Raw genomic sequence first — 19,441 nt, forward strand, 5'->3', positions numbered from 1 at the left:
ACATATATGCACAGTACCTGCATGTGTGATTGTATGCATGCACTTCTGTTCACTAACATCTCCTTCATATTTCCTTGTGTCTTTGGCCATTTTGTGTTTCAGATGAAGTTATTTATATTTTTAGTTATTGTTGCACAAAAAGAAATAAAAAATGGAAAGATGTAAAGTTTTGTGATGTATATATACTATACGCTGGAGTCATGTGCATCTTTTTTTGTGCATGAAAGGAGGGGGGGCTGTGGATTTTCCAGATTCATAAATTCATTAAATGCATTTTCTTGCTCGCACAGCCCAGCACTATCAACCAAGCCCACAGCTCCAATTAAATGAATGGTTACATAGCAACTACCTTGATCACTACTTTGAAAGCTTTGTGAGGAGTGAGTTGACTGACCTCAAGGCTATAGCTCAGCTTCAGCTACCCAATGAGGAGCTTTATGATGAACTCGAAATTGTTATGCCTGGTCACAGGAAGAGATTGGAGAGAGCAGGTAAGACATACTGAACTACTCTGTACACATTGTTGTAAGCCTACACAGTACTGTATTCCAAAAGTTCTGTCACACCCATCATACCACAATGATTTTCTCTAAAGCGTAAGAATTGCGTGGGTGGTTGGCGGGTGCTCTGGTGTGGTTTGCTCCTTCTTTCCTATCAAACATCTATCGTCCTTATCTCCCCTTCTTCTTTTTTTAGGTTTGTAACACCTTGTAACACCTCTGGTCCTCTAATCTTCTGGCGCTCATATGACCTTGCCTTATGCAGTTGTGAGTGCCGTAAAACCTCTACTAAAACTAAAAGAAATGCAGCAAAAATGATTAAGTATGACTTGTGAGACTTATGGGACTCCCCGTGCATGTGGAGACAGAAAAAAATCATTAACAGGAAGTAGTAGGCCTTACTTGGGGGAAGTGTTAGTATTGTTTCCCACGATGTACGTTGATACCAACGCATCCTACACTCAAAATTTGCTTTGAATGACACAGACAACAAAGTGTCAACACACGTTACACACTATAAAAATCAGTGCTTTTTAATGGTTGGGTCATTTGTTCACTGGTTTTCAAAATAACAAAACTGACAAATGCAGAACGTGAATGCGCTCTATCATGTATGATAAATTCTGGAATTGCGTTTTTTGCTGTTGCAAGACCTGTAAATTTGTGCAGATCAACCATCTAATGCTTGAATAAGCGATTTAACACCACTAGAACTGTCCAAGACAGGCCTAGACATGGCCTATCAAGGCAAACAACTCAACGTCTAAATTGGGTTATTGTCTACACCAATGTTCGAAACCTGTTCTAACTAAATGCAGAAACTGCCAGGTACTTCGGTCCATCTTGAAGCACCATTACTAGACAATTATGTGATCATGGATAACATGATTTTATCGCCCTTTAAGTGGAGCAATTCTAACTCTGCTTCATCAAAGAAATCACCAAGTTTGAGCGCAACAACATTGGCAATGGAACCAAAGACGTTGGTATAGCGTTCTGTTCAGTAATAGTCCAGGCTTTTAATTCGTCGCCTGAATGGAACAGAAAAGTGTTTAAAAGAAGAGAATCTAGATTTCACAAAGCCCACGTCTGCCAAGTGAATCGATTCAGTGGCTGGAGTGTGATGATGTAGGATGAAATCTCTGCTCTTGATAGAACACACTAGGTCACTATTCAATGCAACCTCAAAGGACGACAGTATTGTAACGGAATTATTCGTCCCCGTGTCCTTCCCTACCTGGTATGGATGATGGAATGTGCAAACAAGACGATTCCCGACCCCATGTAGTCATTGTCAGTCAAAACTCCTTCCAAACTCATCAAATCAATGTTCTAGACTGGCCTGCAAGATCAACAGGTCTTAACTCAACAGAACAACTACAAGATTACCTTGACCGGAGGATTCGAAACTGGCCGCACCCAGCGCAAACTCGTTTGGAACTATGGGTTGCACTTCAGAAGAAATGGCAGTGAAGATTGGTGTGACAGAACATTTGCAACACAGTATACAATGTTTGTAACTCTGGAATAGTGAAAACCCAGGATAAATGAAACAAATGAAACAGCTTTTTGTTTTGTGTGTTGTTGTTTTTTACCCTTTTCACTCCCATGATTAATGTACTGGAATAATAAGACAGGGTACCCTAAATCTGGACTGTAGTGTGGGAGTCATAACTCATCAGTGCTTGAAGAATAGATAACAAACAAACACACTTTATCCCTGCCAAAAAATCCTGTTAGGCAGAACATTAACATTTTGTTGTTTGTCTGCTGTAATTAGTGACTCAAGAGCATCATTTATGCATTTTATCCCCACTTTTTTCCACAAATACTGGACCCACTCACACACACACACACACACACACACACACACACACACACACACACACACACTCACATACACACGCACACACACACACATGTGTGTTTGTTTCAACAACACGACTTAACCCGCCAATATGCTCAAGACTACTAAGAGAGTAGACGTTGTACTGGCTCTACGGGCATTGCCCAAATTTAATTTTTAATTTTATGTTAATATCAGGACTACAAGGCCAATTGTAGTAGCATGCCAAGAGTTGTCTCTTCTTTATCTGTTGTCTCTTTTATCTCTTTAAGTCTTTGCCTATCGTCTCAACTTTTTTGTCACTTTTCAAAGTCTTTTTTCATGAAGAACAGAATACTGTTTCCTACCATAGCAAAATACAGAATGCACAATTCTTCCGCAGAAGATGTTAAAAATGGACTTAAATTGATGCTTCTCATGCAACTTGATTAATTAGTACGTTAAGAATCTTTCACTTATGTCACTTTTACTACATCAGATGCAGGACTCATTTTATAAAGTAGTAGCAGCATCAGCAAAACTGGGTCTGATCAGCAGCAGCAGGAAGACAAAGGCCATAAGAGCCAACACAACAATTTTAATTTTATCCGGCTTGCTGATAAACTTCTGGAAGAAGTAGACTCTTTCACTTATCTGGAAAATACTGTAGAGAAGCAGGGGAAAATGTTAGAATAGGAAAAGCGAGGGTGGTCTCCATGCTTAGAGTAGAGGAATCTGGAGTTCTAGTACTCAGTTGAGCCTAAACTTTGGATCTTCAGCTTCGACTGGGAATCAATCCTGTTATCTACCTGTATTATGGATTAAGGACATGGACAACCAATAGCACTATAACAAAAGTGCAAACCTATGTAAATATTTGGCTTTAAAGAATCCTTCTTGTGCATTAGCTCAATGCCATCAGCTCATGTAATAGAGAACTTTTGCAATGCTCAAATCAATAACAGATAGGACCTGGGATCAGAAAGAGATGATAGGAGTGTTGGAAATGGATCAGGCACACAATACAATAATGTCGATACCACAGACAAGATGTGTCATGCTTTTTCTGACAAGTGTAGTGTAAGCTCGATATATCTGGTGATTGTTTTTCAACATCTTTGATGCATCAAGGATTGCTGTCAGAGCCATCTTCCAAGAAATGTTTTTGATCAACTCTCTGGATCACGAGGATAACGGGCAGCGATTCGACCTTTTGTTGCCTGCTATTTCAAGTCATTTCTTCAATAAGTATCTGAAAAAGTTTCTGAGGTTCAGATGGACAGACAGGGTTACCAAAGAGGAAATATTAAGAAAAACAAGGCAGAGTCCAGTCGGTAATGAAGTAGGAAGAATGTGGTCGCGATGAATTCTAACATACCCTCAGGCAGCTGCATGACAAAGAAAGTGCTGGGTTGGAATCCACAGGGTCAAAGATAAAGGGGAAAACCTCGTGGAACCTGGAGAAGCATCTCTGAGAATGAGTTACAGATAAATGGAAAAATGTGGAAAACTGTCAAGAAGCTTGCCAAAGTGTGGGGAAAATGGAATGTGTTTGTCAGTGGCCTTTTTACCCTGATCCAGGGTGAGAAAGTCAACAATGATGATGATTGCAGATCAAAAGAAGAGCAATAATCCCCCACATTTGCATATCAGACACATTTCATGAAGAAAAACGCTGTAAACACTAGAAAAAACAATCAAGGGACCTTCTGCTTAGAAAACGAAGACTGATTTGAAATGTTGAGTAAAGAGAGGCAGGCAAGAGGAGAAGCATTGATGGAAGAATAAAACAAATGTTCATATTATTCAAATGTCTGGAAATTTCAATTTCAGATATATACATTCTGTATATGATTTGATGCAATAGCTCGTCAGAGCTTTAATAAGGTATCACGTTTAAAGTTCTTCCTGTAGATATTTCAAGAGTTTAACCATAATAATATATATCTGTATGTTCTTATGCCTTGGAGCTTTTTTCCTTAATTTTTCATAATTGGTTTTTATTTTGGGGCTCAAAGGGATAATTTGCTGCTAATATAAAATCTTTTTGTTTGTGTAAAATAATAATCTCATATTGACTGCTCAGTGTAAGGCTCCATCATACGTCGCTTTTCCTAATGGGTTATGGTGGAGTCTTACACTTACACTGAGCAGTCAATGTAAGTTTGAAATCTGGTACGACATAATGTTGTTTTTTCTCTCATCCAGTGAGGAAGCTTTGGCAAGATCAAGCGAAAAGTGAAGGTGCAGAACTGCCCATTACTCAGGGCTGGTGGGGCAAACCAGAGTGTCTGCCACAGGCAAAGTTTGACTTCTTGTGTGTGAGGGCAGCTCTCTTTTCCGGCAAGGAACGGCAAAATAAAGTGCATGTTGGTGAGGATTTTTGCAGCTTTTTTTGTTTTGTAGTAGGTGTTCAACATCCTTAAATTTTCTGTTTTGATTCTCTCTGTGCTGTGCATGAATACACCATGCCTTATTTTTGTACTTTTTAAAAGATTTCTTTTAATAAATTCTTCTACAAAAGTAGTTTTAAAAAATCTTGCTTCATTTCTGGGTGGGGTGATTAAGTTCAATTTCTACCTCCCCCCACCCAAGTCTGACCTCCAATCCATATTTCACCAATTATGGTCATCACTGTGTTAGAACAAACTCTGTAAGCCTTTCATATATATATATACCTTTCCATCACTGTCTGGAACAAAAGGAGCAACTTTACTTTCGGTAAACTGTTCTGTAAAGCCAGGTCTCACAAAGTTCATCATTTTTCTTGTGACAATAATGATATAAAGTGTAATGGTTCTCGTTCATCTTTCCTATTTCTTGTCTGCCTTGTTTCTTATGCTGACTGTCCTTGCGATGCAACTTATAAATATTCTCAATGGCTTGTATGTACCATAGTCATGGTTACCCATTAGTAAAATGTAATGCTCGTAATTGTTTTACGGCTCGGATGACACAATGTAAATCTTTGACTGCTTTGACCCTAATGGTCAAGGCCAACCCTGCCGAGTGAGGTACAACCCTGTGGACAGAAGCAGATACTAGGGAATTGAACACACATCTTCTTCATGCAATAGAAAAGAACTTTTAATACTTCACCACTGATGCCAGATACTCATTGTTAGCTTTCACACAAATTTGAACCCCCTTTTTTATTTGTGTTGTGACAAGCAGATTTCATGGTGGACTCGGGCAGTGATGTGTCCACCGTCCAGGAAGACACCCTGAAGCAGCTGAACCTGGAGCTGCTAGGCTCTGTGTACAGCTGTGGCATCCACGGGGGGAGCCACACCAACTTGTACAAGGCCAGACTGGCCGTTGGAACTCAGGAGATGGACATTGAAGTATGTCTTAAGCTCTCTGTTATCTCTGCTGATTGGATAAGAGATGGGCATTTAAGTATGTTTTAAGCTCACAGTTGTTTCTCTTGATTGGGCAGGAGAGAGACTTTGTCGTAAGTCCTCAGTTCACAGGTTTTTAAAAATTGATTGGGCAGGATAAGGACATTGAAGTAACTCTTATGATCACAGTTTCTTCTTTAGCTTCTGTTCTGTCTGATGGTGAGATATATGTTCTCTCATTTAAAGGATCTTGAAGTAACTCTTCTAATCACAGTTTAATGTGTTAATTGGACATGAGATGGGCATTGAAGTTAGTTAGTATTGGGGATACTGTTTAATCTGTTGAAAATATTCTAGACTGTCCTTGGCGTTCAAGGTCCACTGATTCTGGTCCTCAGTTTTAATGAGGGGGCTTAAGAATGTGCTCCAGTTTTCTCAGAAATGGGCATAAATTCATCAGTTTTGCCTCTTATATATTGAAAATATCGTTCAAAGGACAGTTAACCTCAAAATGTTAAACTGCACTTGCTGTCTTGTCTTTACTGTTGGTAAACAAATAATGCTCCTTTTGAGAATTTTTCTATAGAATCTCATGGCTTATGTCTCAAGTTAACTTGGCTCCAGCATAGGTACCATTATTTGAAAGACTGTTATCAAATTTTGAAAAGACTGTACTTTAGTGTGCCCAACGTTGATGTGCAGAGAAATGTACATTTACCCCCCCCCCCCCCCCCAAATCCTTGTTATTTAATGTGAAATATTATTATAGTTTCTATTTCAGTGAATGAGTCGGCCTGTCACCTTTTTTCTTTTGTCTAAATCAATCCCTCTTTCTATTCCCCAGGGCTGGGTTTTACCACCATTACATCTTACGATATTTATATTTTATTACCTGCCTACATGATTCTTTTAAGTTTATATTTTCGCCAATTTAATGCTTCTTTACATAATTTTCCTGAAATGGAAAGCTCATAATATTCATAATTTTTAGAAAGAAAAACTTATTCTCTGAAAACAGTGTGAAAGAGAGTTTTAGTTAAGGATAAAAAAAATTCTCTCAACAATTTTTTTCACATGATTATTCCAGAGTGAGTGTGCTCCTCCTTGCATGGGAAGACACAAATGTGGAGATGCATGTGAAGCCAGTAGTGCGGAAATGTAGCCTCTGGCTGCGTGTTTTTGGGGACAGTAAAGGATATGGACACTAAGGCTAATGTACATGCAGAATTCCAGTTCCACTATGAAGGGCATGCCATTCCATTCAGGTGTGATCTGAGTTACTTTATCATGAAAGTGTGATTTAGCCACCAGTGAACACTGGCATCTGTATAATATTAATAATATTAAAAATAATAATATTAAGAAGAGGAAGAATGATGATGATAATAATAATAATAATAATAATAATGATATATTGCATTATATAGCGGTTTGTGGTACATGAGCACTGAGATTTATGGATTTGTTCCTTCTTCATTACAGATAATGGCCAGCAATTATGATTCTCTGGGCAGTCGAGTTGTTCGTAACTTTCGACATGTCATCGATGGTCAGAAGCACATCTGGCTCAAGGGAAACTACCGGGACTCACTGCCAGCAGTTCTTCCTCTTCCTGCCCCATTGTCTGTTCCGGTGAGCAGGGCAAAAGATGGTGCTGAGCCCAATGCTGGCAGCAAGGTGTCTCCTCCAGATGGAAAGAGTCTGTCTATTGGTCAGTCTCTCCAAGATGGTGATGTTGGTAAACACCAAGGCATAGCAGGAAGTGCCCTGGGAGAAGATGTGGATATGTCAAGAGTACAACAAAATGAGTCTTGCCTACGCAGTGAGAATGCAAGTACTGTGTTAACAACTCTTGGTGCTACAGAAAAGAAGACCCATGGAAGTGTCGATTTAACAACTGGAATACATAATTCTGGTATTGCACATGCCGGCAAAAATGGGACCTTGTCTATCAGTGTTTCAGATTCCAATAATAAAAGACAACTTGATGAAGTCAGCAACAACGTGATGATAGTGGATAGAAATTTTAGCAGTTCCTCCTTGAGTGACGAGAGCACTTCCGCAGATTCGGGACTCACATCAGCTACTTCAAAAGGAAAACGGACGCTGTCTCCAAATTGTCAAGACAAAAAACGAAAGAAAACTTCTCTCCTGGACTACAAAAGATTAGAAGGGCAAGGTGCACTGTTTGATCATCCTGTTCCTTTGACAGAACAGGAAAGAAAAGGTGTTGGTGATGCCCCAGCACAGATCTCCATGAAGAAGTCTGTGGAGGATTTCTCTTCTCCTACCACAACTCAGGCCTCCTCTTCATCTTCTGTCTTCTGTTGCAATGCCTCAAACAATGCTTCCAATGAGCCAAATGCAAAAAGCAATAGCTGCAACAATTCACATCAGGATAGAGTATCTCTAAAAAATATAGTGCCTGCCAGTCTTAGAGACACTGACGATGACATTGATCATATGGACCCCTCAAATGTAAGCATAAACAACAACACTTGTGAGGACATTCTAACTGTTTGGGAGCCGAGACCTTTCGGTGAAAGGGACGAGCACATTGCTGATGACATTATACACATATCTTATGGGGATGACAATGATCCTGAAGAAGATGAAATCAAACATCCCTCCTCTCATCTACATTCCAGTTACTCTTCTTCCACTTCGCAAGAGATGAGGTCTATGTTACCGCAAAGACCAAATGATATTGTGATTGTTTCGCTTGAACAGCTAGAGGACTCTCAGAGTTCTTTGACCCAAAACTTCTCATAAACTTTGATTATGTGTACTCAAAGCACTGAACATGACTATGTTGAAAAACGGGTTAGTTTTTAATTCTTTCCAAAAGGAGTGTTAAGTTGTGCTTACTGTTAAGAGCATTATCAAGTACATAAAATGGGGAATACATGTTTCAATGCTGGTTTTTATGTAACCAAAACAGTGCTTTCTTTTCTTTTCTGATACAGTGGCCATTCCTTATATGGAAATATTTCTGAGCAGTGACAAAATAATGCAACTCACTCTTTTTGTGATTCGTTTCCTATTCATATATTTGTCTGAAGCTCCTTTTCTTTTATCAATCAGCGGCGTAGGAAAAAGTTAACATGCTGTTTGATTGTCTTTACCTGAAGGCCAACACAACATAACAAGAACTTGCTTGGCTAACGTGTTTACAGTACTCTAAGGTATCGAATAAGCATCGCGGCCCCCCACCCCCACCCCCCTTTTTAATTTTCTGATTTTTTTTTGCACACCCCCGCTCCTTATTCCATACACCTCTTCCCCCTCCCCCCGTTTATTATTATTTTCCAGCTTGCCACGACCGACGATCATTTGAAATATACCTAGAATCTAGATATCTGAATGAAACTTCTTTTTTTTGGGGGGGGGGTGGGGGGGGGGAAATGGAAAATAACCCTCAGTATTAGTACCGGTACCTGGTGAGCTACCTCAATTTTCCGTGCATTTTTTAGACTTTTGTACTTTAGTTTATATTTTTTGTTGAAACTGGTTTTTTCCATAACAGGAAAAGTTGTCGCAGTAGCTTACTAAAATGTCATGATCTCTTGTTCTTCTATTCACTGAAGGAGAAATAAAACAGATTTGTTTGTACTAGTACAAAAGTATGAGGTTGAATGTGCCCCTCCCCTTATTTATTCCTAACCCACCCCACCTCCCTTTTATTCGATACCTTAGAGTACCAGTTTACTGCAAATTACTGATAGTATTTAGTATTTGGGCCTCCCTGGGAACACACATCGGACATGTCACTAGCATTAACACTTACTGTCTCAGCTAATTGGTGAGATTCCATTAGTAGCTGGGGATACTGAGGAACCATACTAGTACCCAACAGAAGAGCTGTCCCTTCTCAATCTCAGCCAGAAACCAAACTCACTTTTTAAATTTGAATTGCGAATCTGACACCTTGCGACTGACTAGGATGCTCTCACTCCCAAACACACTTAAAGAACATTTTTTTGTTCTGATCTAACTATATTTCAAGATACTTGTCTCTCAGTCAGTTTTGGTCAAAATGAAATGGTCAAAAAACAACAAATGTACAGTCAGACACGGATAACTCTAACACGAGGATTGTGACAAATGTGTTAACACATTCATAACTCGAGTAAGCCAAAATAATAAAATTTAAAGAGATATCAGTCGGGAAATGGCAAATTGTACAAGCTATCTGTGAATTTAAGTTTTCTGTGTTCATGTTATCTGTGCCTGACAACTTCCGAATCGCATGATTGCTATTTATTTGCCTCTCTTGTGTGAGTTTGATGAAAAGCCAGGGCTGATCTTTACAATAATATAAGCTCCACTGTTGTTGTCAAGTGATAATATATGTATTACTATTACATATAATTATTTTTTTCTCTTTACTTGTGTTTGGCTTCATTCGATGTTTTTACTAAATATAAGTATGTTGCTTATTTCTTATCTTCTTTGACGTTGTTACTGTTGCGTCTTCTGAGGTACAAAAGGCAGGGTGGGTACAAGATCTGTGCCTCATTAGGAGCCAAGATTAAAACTTTAATTAAGAAGGCATACTGTTGGTTATTGTAGTCTTTTTAAGAGTTGTTGCTTGTTATTTATTGCTGTGTTATTCTGTTCATGTATGTGTTACCAAGTATAGTACAAAGAAAAGTGTTCATAAATGCAATACACTATACATGTAAATTTCTACATTTTATTTTACTGTACTCATGGCATATTTTGATTTAGTATTTTTAAGTGCCTGAGGGACGCAAGCGCTATATTTCTTATTTCTAAAATGTCAAATATATTGTTTTGAAAGACAGACGATTTGCTTTTGTTGCTCATGTTTAGCCCTTAAAAAGGCAACTGTTGCACATAAAGTCGATTGTACTCTACTAAGCACTTTATACAAGATAAAATGTTTTGTACTTTGCTGAAATACTTCTGTTGCCTTCTGTTTGTTTTGGGATTGCTTAAGAGCATCCACACATAGTGTTCAGTTGTCAGTTAGACAGTCCTACTGGAGACAAAACCACATTTTTACAATAGGTCAGATAACCTCTTTGATATTGATAGAACACATTTTGTTGAGGTTTTGTCAAAGCTACGTGTATCTTACCTTGGCAGCTTCAAAGGTGAGAGCATAATACGGTGAGGACCACTGTACATTAACACTGATGGGATCGACCTCACACTTGACTTTTAGTTCCTGAGGACCGAAGCTGCTGCCCACTTGCTATTACAAAATAGATTACTATTACTCACAATTCACATATATATGAATAACTCAGCCCCTAGTAAAGTATGGCCTTTAAACTTCACCAAACTGTTTAGAATATGTTTCCATTTCATTTTTTAAAATACAGTCAAACCTGCCATGACGGCCACTTTCCATTTCCCCCCTTGCGTTTTTTCTATATAATTTAACTGTGTAAAACTAGCACCTGTCAAATGCGGCAGCGGCCACCATATTTTAACACACAACCCCTACCACACTAAGCAATAACACCTGTCTTAGACGGCCACCTTAGTGACTCCATTACGTTTTGTCGTAAATTGTGCATTGGCCCCTGGCGTTGTGGGCAAGCCGTCATAATAATTCAATCACCTGTCGTTGTTGTTAGGTTGTCCCTCCAACCGATCATGTTGCGTGGGCCCTTCCCACTGTTGACCAATAGCTACCAATTTTCAGCTGCTGGTGAGGTAAGCGTGTGATCCCTCATAACCCATAAGCCCCACACAGAACTCATACACAAATCGTAAGTGAGATGAGTGGTCACTGTTTACCCAGTCTGTAACAAAGGACATCAACATGAACTTGTGACAGTAGCGTCGCTCGTTCTCCGAGTGGTGGCGACCCATGTGTTTGTTTTAACAAGGCACTCGGTCTTCCTCGTCTGATACATTTCATTTTATTGTCACCCTTGTGCAAAATCAGCAACAAAATAAAAATTACAAACAAAATACAAACCAACAACAACAACAAAAACAACAACAATGCGGCTACTTTCGATTGGGACCTCAGATGGGAATTGTTGGTTTTCTTCATCTTGATCAGTCCTGCCTAAGACGGCCACCTGTCTTATACGGATACCTGGATAAAACGTTGCTTTAAAGTCATTTCATTTTAATGAGAAAAAGCACACATTGACATAAAACATGTAGGCCTACCCAAATAGGCATGTGGCTTTCTCAAATGCAGCATCAATAGGTAGTAAAATCCTTGTAATGGTGGATTTATCAACACCTGTGTGCAGGAATAGAGCTTATATCGTATACATTATATAGTATATGACATTTGTTGTATTTGCAGTGTGTCTGCTGAGCACATCAGCTGCTTGGGCAGTTGGCAGATGCTCTGCTTCTTTCTTTCATATCAAACATTTATCATCCTCTTCTCTCCTCCTTTTTTGTTTGTTACCCTCTGGTAATACTTTTATCTCTAATCTTCAGTGCTTATAATAGGCCTACTTATGTGACAGAATTCAAATAGTGTTGAAGGTGCTGTTAGACGCTTTCTAAAAAAAAAAATATTGGTTGCCTTTATTCCTTACTTGAAGCGCTTCTTTCCTCCACTTGAAATATTAACCTATCTCACTGTCTCACAGACGGTTAAGACTTCCCTCAATTGAACCGACGAACAGAAGTATGACTTGTCTGAGAATGCATTCATTGTTTTACAAGTCCAGGGAATTATCAAACTGCTAGCATACAAAAGATGTTTTGTTTTAGTAGAGGTTCTACGGCACTCGCAACTTCATACGGTCATATGAGCGCCAGAAGATTAGAGGTGTTACAAGAGAGTAACAAACAAAAAAGAAAAAGGGGAATATAAAGACGATAGATGTTTGATAGGAAAGAAGGATCAAACCACACCAGAGCACCCGCCAATCACCCATGTACAAAAGATCTAGCTTGTTCACTTTCGTCTGAAAGCAGTTAAAACAATATAAAAACAAATCTGTTTAATCTTCTCGGGTCGGGGCATACAAGTTTAAACATTAAATGACCAACAGAATCTAAAAGCCCGTTTAAGGTCATTGCAAACTAAAGTTTCAACACATTTTCTTTGATATAAGTGTAAAGCTGGTCAAAAATATAATAAGAGACTTACAGCATACACCTAGAAAATAAAAAGGTTGACTTATTTCGATCAACACAACACTTCAACGCATGCCTATGAAACACCCGACGAGTGAGCACTTTCCAACACACACAAGGAGAAGTCTAGACAGCGTAGAGAGGAATTTATCTAACAAGCTCGCACTAAAATGTGAGGGCAGGGTGTTGTCACTGTCTCAAAATGAGCAATTTGTAGGCAAAGTAACTAAATCATTTATGTTAAAGATCCTGTACATCTTATGCACCCGTTGAGTACCGTATGAGCGGTGTCCAATAAAACATCCACCAAATAGAGAAACTTTTTCATTACTGTAACTGAATAACGATTTTTTTATTTTTTTTTGGCCAGGTGTACCATGCCTAATTTCATTAACACAGAGGTAAATTGATAAATGAGCTAGAATTATTTTAAGGCTCATGGACAGACGAAAGTGAACAAGTTATAGTAGCAGTGCCAGTGGCCTGAGAATTTACTTTGCTGTGGAACTAAAATAAGTCACATTGAATCAAGATGATTAAGTTTACAAACCATCGTGATGCGCCCATATTGTCTTGTTGAGTGGTGAACACAAGCCACAATCATACTTTCAACTTGAGTGCTGTAACCAATCACAAAAAGAGGTCTTGCACAAACAAGTGGGAGATTTTTGCTTTTTCATTATTTTGAAACTTCATCTACTTCTTCATTTCACAACATGAATCACTAAAGTGTAGAAAATTTAAATGTATTGCGATGTCGCACAAACCTTTTTTTTCATGAGGAGGAAGCAGTGGTTAGCATTTACCTGTGGCAAAATGAAGCGATAGTTTCCTAAGACTTTGCTTTCAAGAACAGGAAAAAAAGTTCATAGAAGCTTTGATGATATATTTGGTGTCACAACATTCTCAAATTTATACATGTATTTTTAATACATTGTACATTGATCTACATACAAGATCAAGGAAGGGAAGTCTTGCCGAGATATGTTTCAAAACAAATCCTTTTATAGAAGTAGACTCATGTCACGTGACTGCCTCATCAGCAGGGAATATCTACCTTCACTTTAGGGAAAATTGGCATTTAAAAAAGACATTATTTTACTGGTTGAAGTAGTTTCTTCTATTTCTAGCAATGACAAATACAGAGGTGTAACAGAAGAATGAAGAAAAAAAATGCGACAGTTTTGCAGCATGGAATCACTGTCATGAGGGTATGAACAGGTAAATATGAGAAGTTGCCCAGTGACTGAGGGCTAACCAAATTTTTGCAAATGGCACCAAACTACGATCAAATAGAGATGAACAACAATGTGAAGGGCTACAAACTTTTAATCAAGTATACAAGTAACATAACATTACACAGATTTAACAACATTGCAAAGAGAATTGCAGACTGGTGAATTTCCAGAGATGAATCATAACCATTATTTTAAGTAACAAAAGTTACAGTTTTATAACTTTAAAAAACCCAGACATCAGACATTAAAAATAAGAAAAGAAAAAAGATCCTGGCACATCATTTAAAGATCTGCCATTTGTTTTGACAATATTCTATAAGCTTAATGATTAATTCATGCCCTTCATATCCTTGTTCTTGAACGAAATTTTTCGTAACAAAAAATGTTGACAGAACACATGCCAAGCATGTTGCCTTAAAGAACAAAAAGATGGCAGTTTGATGGCGTTGATGAAATAAAAATGAGAATAGCAGCAATTGGCTATAATAGCACAAACAATGGGACAAACATTTAAGCAATAATGCAACTTCAAAACAAATTATAAGTAACAAAGTTGTAAAAATTGTAAATTTCATAATAAAAACAAATACAGGAGCACCTAGAGAAAGTCTATACGATCCCAAATTTTTATCCATAAAAGTAACAAACATTAGATTTCTATGCAGGTCAGGAAATCCGATGTGTGACCATATAAAAGATCAAAAACTACAACAAATACTTGGTCTAGAGTTTCAATTCTTCAACATAATATCTTTGTCTTGCACAAGATTATCAATCAAAACCCACTAAATCAAATGCAATTGCTTATCAGTGACTGAAAATGAACAATAAAAGAAAAAATGAGCCTTGAAACTAACAATAGTATTTTGATACAGAATCTTCCTCAAAAGAAAACAATTCTTTCCTCATGTACAATATACAGGGTGATCCAAAAAAAACTTTACAACTTTTTTTCTGAATATCTCGCGCCAAAGTTGTTCTAGAATGCTGTAATTTGGAACAGTCATAATTCATTCAAAAGGAATTTGTTTGACATAAAATCCACGAAGAAGAAACGTGTTTTGAAAACGGAAACGGCTAAAAAAAAAAAGCACCCAAAAACGCAAAGTTCACCAATATTAAAAATCCTGTAAGGGAAGTCGTGAAAAGATTAGTTTACCTTTTTCTTTATTTTCTCTTTGACATTAATTTTCCCTCCCTGTGACATTCAAACAATATTTAATTTCTTTTACAGAGTTTTAAAAACCTAATGATTTCATTCTGAAATTCTTAGAAGCAGTGCTCCACATTCCCTCCTCTGGACTCGACACATTTTTAACCCGTCGTTCGGAATGTTCAGTGGCGCCCTAACATAAGGACCTGCTAAACCATGAGAATTTAAAGCCACATATACTGCACATGTTCTCTAAGAAGTGGCTTCTAGAAACAATAGAGTGGGGTGCCCAATAGACAGCATTTTTGGAGTTAACATATCCCCCAAGGTGAAAATGGGCTTTGCACTAAACCAAATGTCATCGAGGAAATGGTCCCTCTTTACAAGACAATCGAAGAATCATGAACATATTGCCATGCTCTGATCCATGTCATCTCAGCCTAGAGAAGATGAACAAGGTATAGTCGTAGGTTTAGATCTGCCCTGAGAATGCAGACTGTTGATGTGTAGGAAAGTCCTAGCTGCAGACCATCAACGGACAGACGTCTCATGGGACTCGGCTACTGAAACCTGCACTCTGGTGACGTTTAAAGGGCTGCGCATGGTGCAGGTTCGACCTCAAGTGGTCATTTTTTGAAGAACTTTTTAGATGTGATTCGCTATAGATCCAAACTGACTGAACTTCTCTACTCATGACACCAAAGGTCTTGAGGGCACCTAAGCATTCTCTCCATCCTGTGCGCAGAGCTAACGAAATGCCAGGGATGGTGAGTTTGTGGAGAGGTAATGTTCAATACAAAAAGCTCTCTGCTCTTTACTAAACGTGGCCATGATCTCAGCAGGCAAACAAAATTTGGGAAAAATAATATCTGCAGACTTCTGTCGACGTGTTAGACTGCTGTAGCTTGCAACATGGCGCGATTGCTGCAACTTTTAGTGGTAGGCCTAATGCGAACTGGTGCGCCATGCTATGAAAATGGCGACAAGGTTGAAAATGGGTTGTTTTTTTAATGCGTTATATAGAGCAAAACCATAAGATGGACTTATCTAAAATACATATGAGACAAATTCCTTTTGACTTCCACACGTTATGTTCAAATCTGAAACACAAAACTTCAGTATGGAGGAAGATATTTACAAAACAAGTTGTAAAGGTTTTTTTGGATCACCCTGTACATTGAACAAACTTTAAAAAAGCAACAAATTAAAAAAAGGAGGGGGGGGGGGTACCTGCCACTGCTGATAGAACAAAATCAGACAAAAAGTATTGATTTATTTTGATAAAACATTTGTTAAGTCGACGTTTCAAAAATGTTTCACACAGTAGTCTCCCCTAAAGATTCCAAAGCTCTAGTGTCAGAGAAAAGTGGACTCTTTGCTAGTCGATCAGAGCAGCGACCAACCCAATGATCCAGCCTGAATATTCCACCCTTATTTTGAAATCGCCACTTATTACCCTATTAATGACACCAGTACCAGGCTGGGAAAGAAACTCTGATACTACGTTAACAGCCTGCAACAAGACAGTCCAACATACTTGGTTCATAGAGAAAAATGTCTTGAAATATCAACCCTTTCTTTTCCCCTTTCCCTAAAGAGAGACAACTTGAGATCACAGAGCCACATATAATGGTAAAGTGCCAGCAAACATGATAATAATTTTGTGGGCGCCAATATATCCAGATGAGACAATCACCAATGTAGACAGCAGACAGGTTGTACACATCAGCGCTGGGGACTGAGACAGCCACTGCCAATATTGACTGAATAAGGATACTGCCACATGTGACCATTCAAGCTGATGGGAGCATGGAAGGTACAGTGGTGGGGGACCTTTCCACTCCTTAGTATACTAAGTATACTGAGTATTGATAATACTGACACACTGAAAACTCACAAATAGCTCATAAAATGAATGCCTGTGGTTAGTCATACTTCCTCAAGGGAATATGCTGCTGATGTTTTAGTTTTAGTAGAAGTTTTTCTACGCTTTTAACTGCATACGGTCACATGAGTGCCAAGGGGTGGATGTAAACAGATTACAGGGAATCAGACTTGCTTGCTCACCTCTCTTGCTTCAACAGCACAAAGTCTGCTTCGACTATCAAGGCACCCCGAAAATAGCGGGTCACAAGAGTGTGACAAACATACAAAAGAAGTAGAGGAAAATGACAATAGGTAAGGATTAGGAAAGAAAAAGCAGCAGTTCCCCGTTGCAGATCAGGCACAGTTATGAGCGTGACATTGATGAATCAGCCCATTTACAATTCTACTGTGCATGAACAAAAAATGCCCCCCCCCCCCCCTCCCCCTTTGGGAATGACCTAAAGACAGCCCAGCGGGGTCGCTGATATTTCTATCTTGAAATGAGGACTTTTCATACTTGGCTTAACATTGAAATTATACATTTGGTGGGATAGAGATAGAGGAAAAAAGGTTCAAAACTCACATTTATTACAGTCCTTAGCCGACAGAGGCAAATAATGTTGCAAAATGATGAAAATTTATCAATTGAAAAGCTTGTTGCTCAATTAATTATACAGCAATCTTCTTCAAATTTTGTGAGGATATAAAACAAACTAAAATCTAAATTCATACAACAAGGATTTTCAATTAAAGCAATTTTGAAGAATTTACCGTTTCTACACTGAAGTGTACACACAGTAATGACAATTTAAGGGGGTAGGGCTGTTAAATAACATTTTTCTTTAACCCTATCTGTACGCCCTGGGGTCATTTTGTAACGCCGGGGTTGTATTCTTCACATCTCATAATACTTCTCACACGAAAATCTCCTTGAAACTTTCAGTATTTCTCAAAATATCATTTTGACAGACTGCTATGCAAAGCGTACAGACTACGGACGGGATTAACAAGTAAATTTCCTCTTTAGAAAGTGGTGGCACAGAGTTCCCACGTCGTATGGATATGATAGTAAAACATGACGTACAGATAGGGTTAAAAGCACTTTACAAATCAAATTTTCCTGTTGTATGAATGGCCATAACATCATAAAAGACCTGTGTACAAAGTTTCATCCAATTTGGTCCACAAATAATGGAGTAATACCAATTTGTTTTTAAAAATATTTGCTAAATGAGAAAATCACAAAAAACGACCCCAAAAAGTCATATTTCACTCAAAATTTCTCAAATTATTTTGTTCCCACGCTTGTATCTTTCAAGCGTGGTATCGATTCCGGAAACGCAAAAAGCGGGAAATGAGCTAAACAGCGATACCAAAACACCTCGGGGAATATGTTGTTTCAATTATTACCTTACTTGGTTCAGTTTAAGAGTTGTTTTTCAACAAAATACATGAGGAAAGACCTATGCCTACATATTTCAAGGGCAATTTATGTCAAGAAGAGAACTTTCTTCAGTATAAATGATCGTATGACGAAGTGTAGAAATGGTTGAACAATCGAAACTCATCAAAATTCTCGATTAAAATTTTATTTTTGACCCGATTTCCCATCAGCATATTTCCTTAATCTAGTAACTGTCACAACATCCATGACTTTTTCCTTAAATCAAACTAACTACACAGCCCAACTTACATTTGATATACTCCCCACGACTATTCAAAATAACAGAAACAAATAAGCCTTTCTGGTCCAAGGAAATAGGGAGAAACAAAAACAAATTAAGAGATTTCAATAACATCTTCAGCATCACCAGAGCTCAAATCTTGCTTCTTGCGCTTGGACTGAACCTCCGAGTCTTCATCCTCACTGGCTGGCCTCTTCCTGCTGTGCGCTTCTGTTGCCAGTGTCGCTGTGCTTTGTGTAATTTCTGTTCTTTCATCATCACTGAGCATTATGAGATCATCCTCATCTTTACTTGCTGTACAAAGAGAAACAATTGAGGATTCGTGAAAAACATTTATGTGTAATATGAATTCATCTTTTTGTACAGTGGCCCCAGCTAAAACATCGATTATCTTTATCTTTCTTTTTCAGGTACCTTAGTCTCATAGAGTTTGACTAAACATCATATGATGTTATATGGATGGGAAATAATAATAATTGCATTTATAATATATAGTACATACATGCTCAACAACGTTCTGTGCCTGTTTCAACTTTTCAGAAAACAGTTGCCACAGTTGAGAGAAGAGACAAACATAGATCTGTGGTAGACCGAGAGCCCTTTTCATGCAATTATCCATTCCCGTACCAAATCTCGCCACCCCATGGGGAGACTGTGACAAAGTGGTGCCAGACCAAGATCACATTAAATCGGTGACAGGAAAAATTTCCATCCACACCAAATAGCATCCAACTTACACTCCTCTGC

At 38.3% G+C, this 19,441-nt stretch overlaps 2 protein-coding genes across 3 annotated transcripts in view; one reads left to right on the top strand and one right to left on the bottom strand.

The window, feature by feature from the left end:
- LOC101851277 overlaps positions 1–8,910 on the top strand; it is a 20,070-nt gene extending 11,160 nt beyond the window's left edge. For both annotated transcript variants that reach the window (XM_035970663.1, XM_013084575.2), the window contains exons 3-6: positions 291–491; positions 4,534–4,698; positions 5,500–5,669; positions 7,149–8,910. In XM_035970663.1, coding sequence (XP_035826556.1) covers positions 291–491; positions 4,534–4,698; positions 5,500–5,669; positions 7,149–8,438 — 1,826 coding nt within the window. In that variant the 3' untranslated portion in view covers positions 8,439–8,910. The remainder of the gene's footprint in view (positions 1–290; positions 492–4,533; positions 4,699–5,499; positions 5,670–7,148) is intronic.
- Positions 8,911–18,124: 9,214 nt separating this feature from the next.
- LOC101854341 (SUMO-activating enzyme subunit 2) overlaps positions 18,125–19,441 on the bottom strand; it is a gene marked incomplete at its 5' end in the record, with an annotated part of 30,878 nt that continues 29,561 nt past the window's right edge. Inside the window, 1 exon segment of the mRNA XM_013084576.2 lies at positions 18,125–18,988. Within this exon segment, the coding sequence (XP_012940030.1) occupies positions 18,789–18,988 (200 nt within the window).

This window comes from Aplysia californica, unplaced genomic scaffold (assembly GCF_000002075.1).
Source record: "Aplysia californica isolate F4 #8 unplaced genomic scaffold, AplCal3.0 scaffold00303, whole genome shotgun sequence".
NCBI lineage: Eukaryota > Metazoa > Mollusca > Gastropoda > Aplysiida > Aplysiidae > Aplysia > Aplysia californica.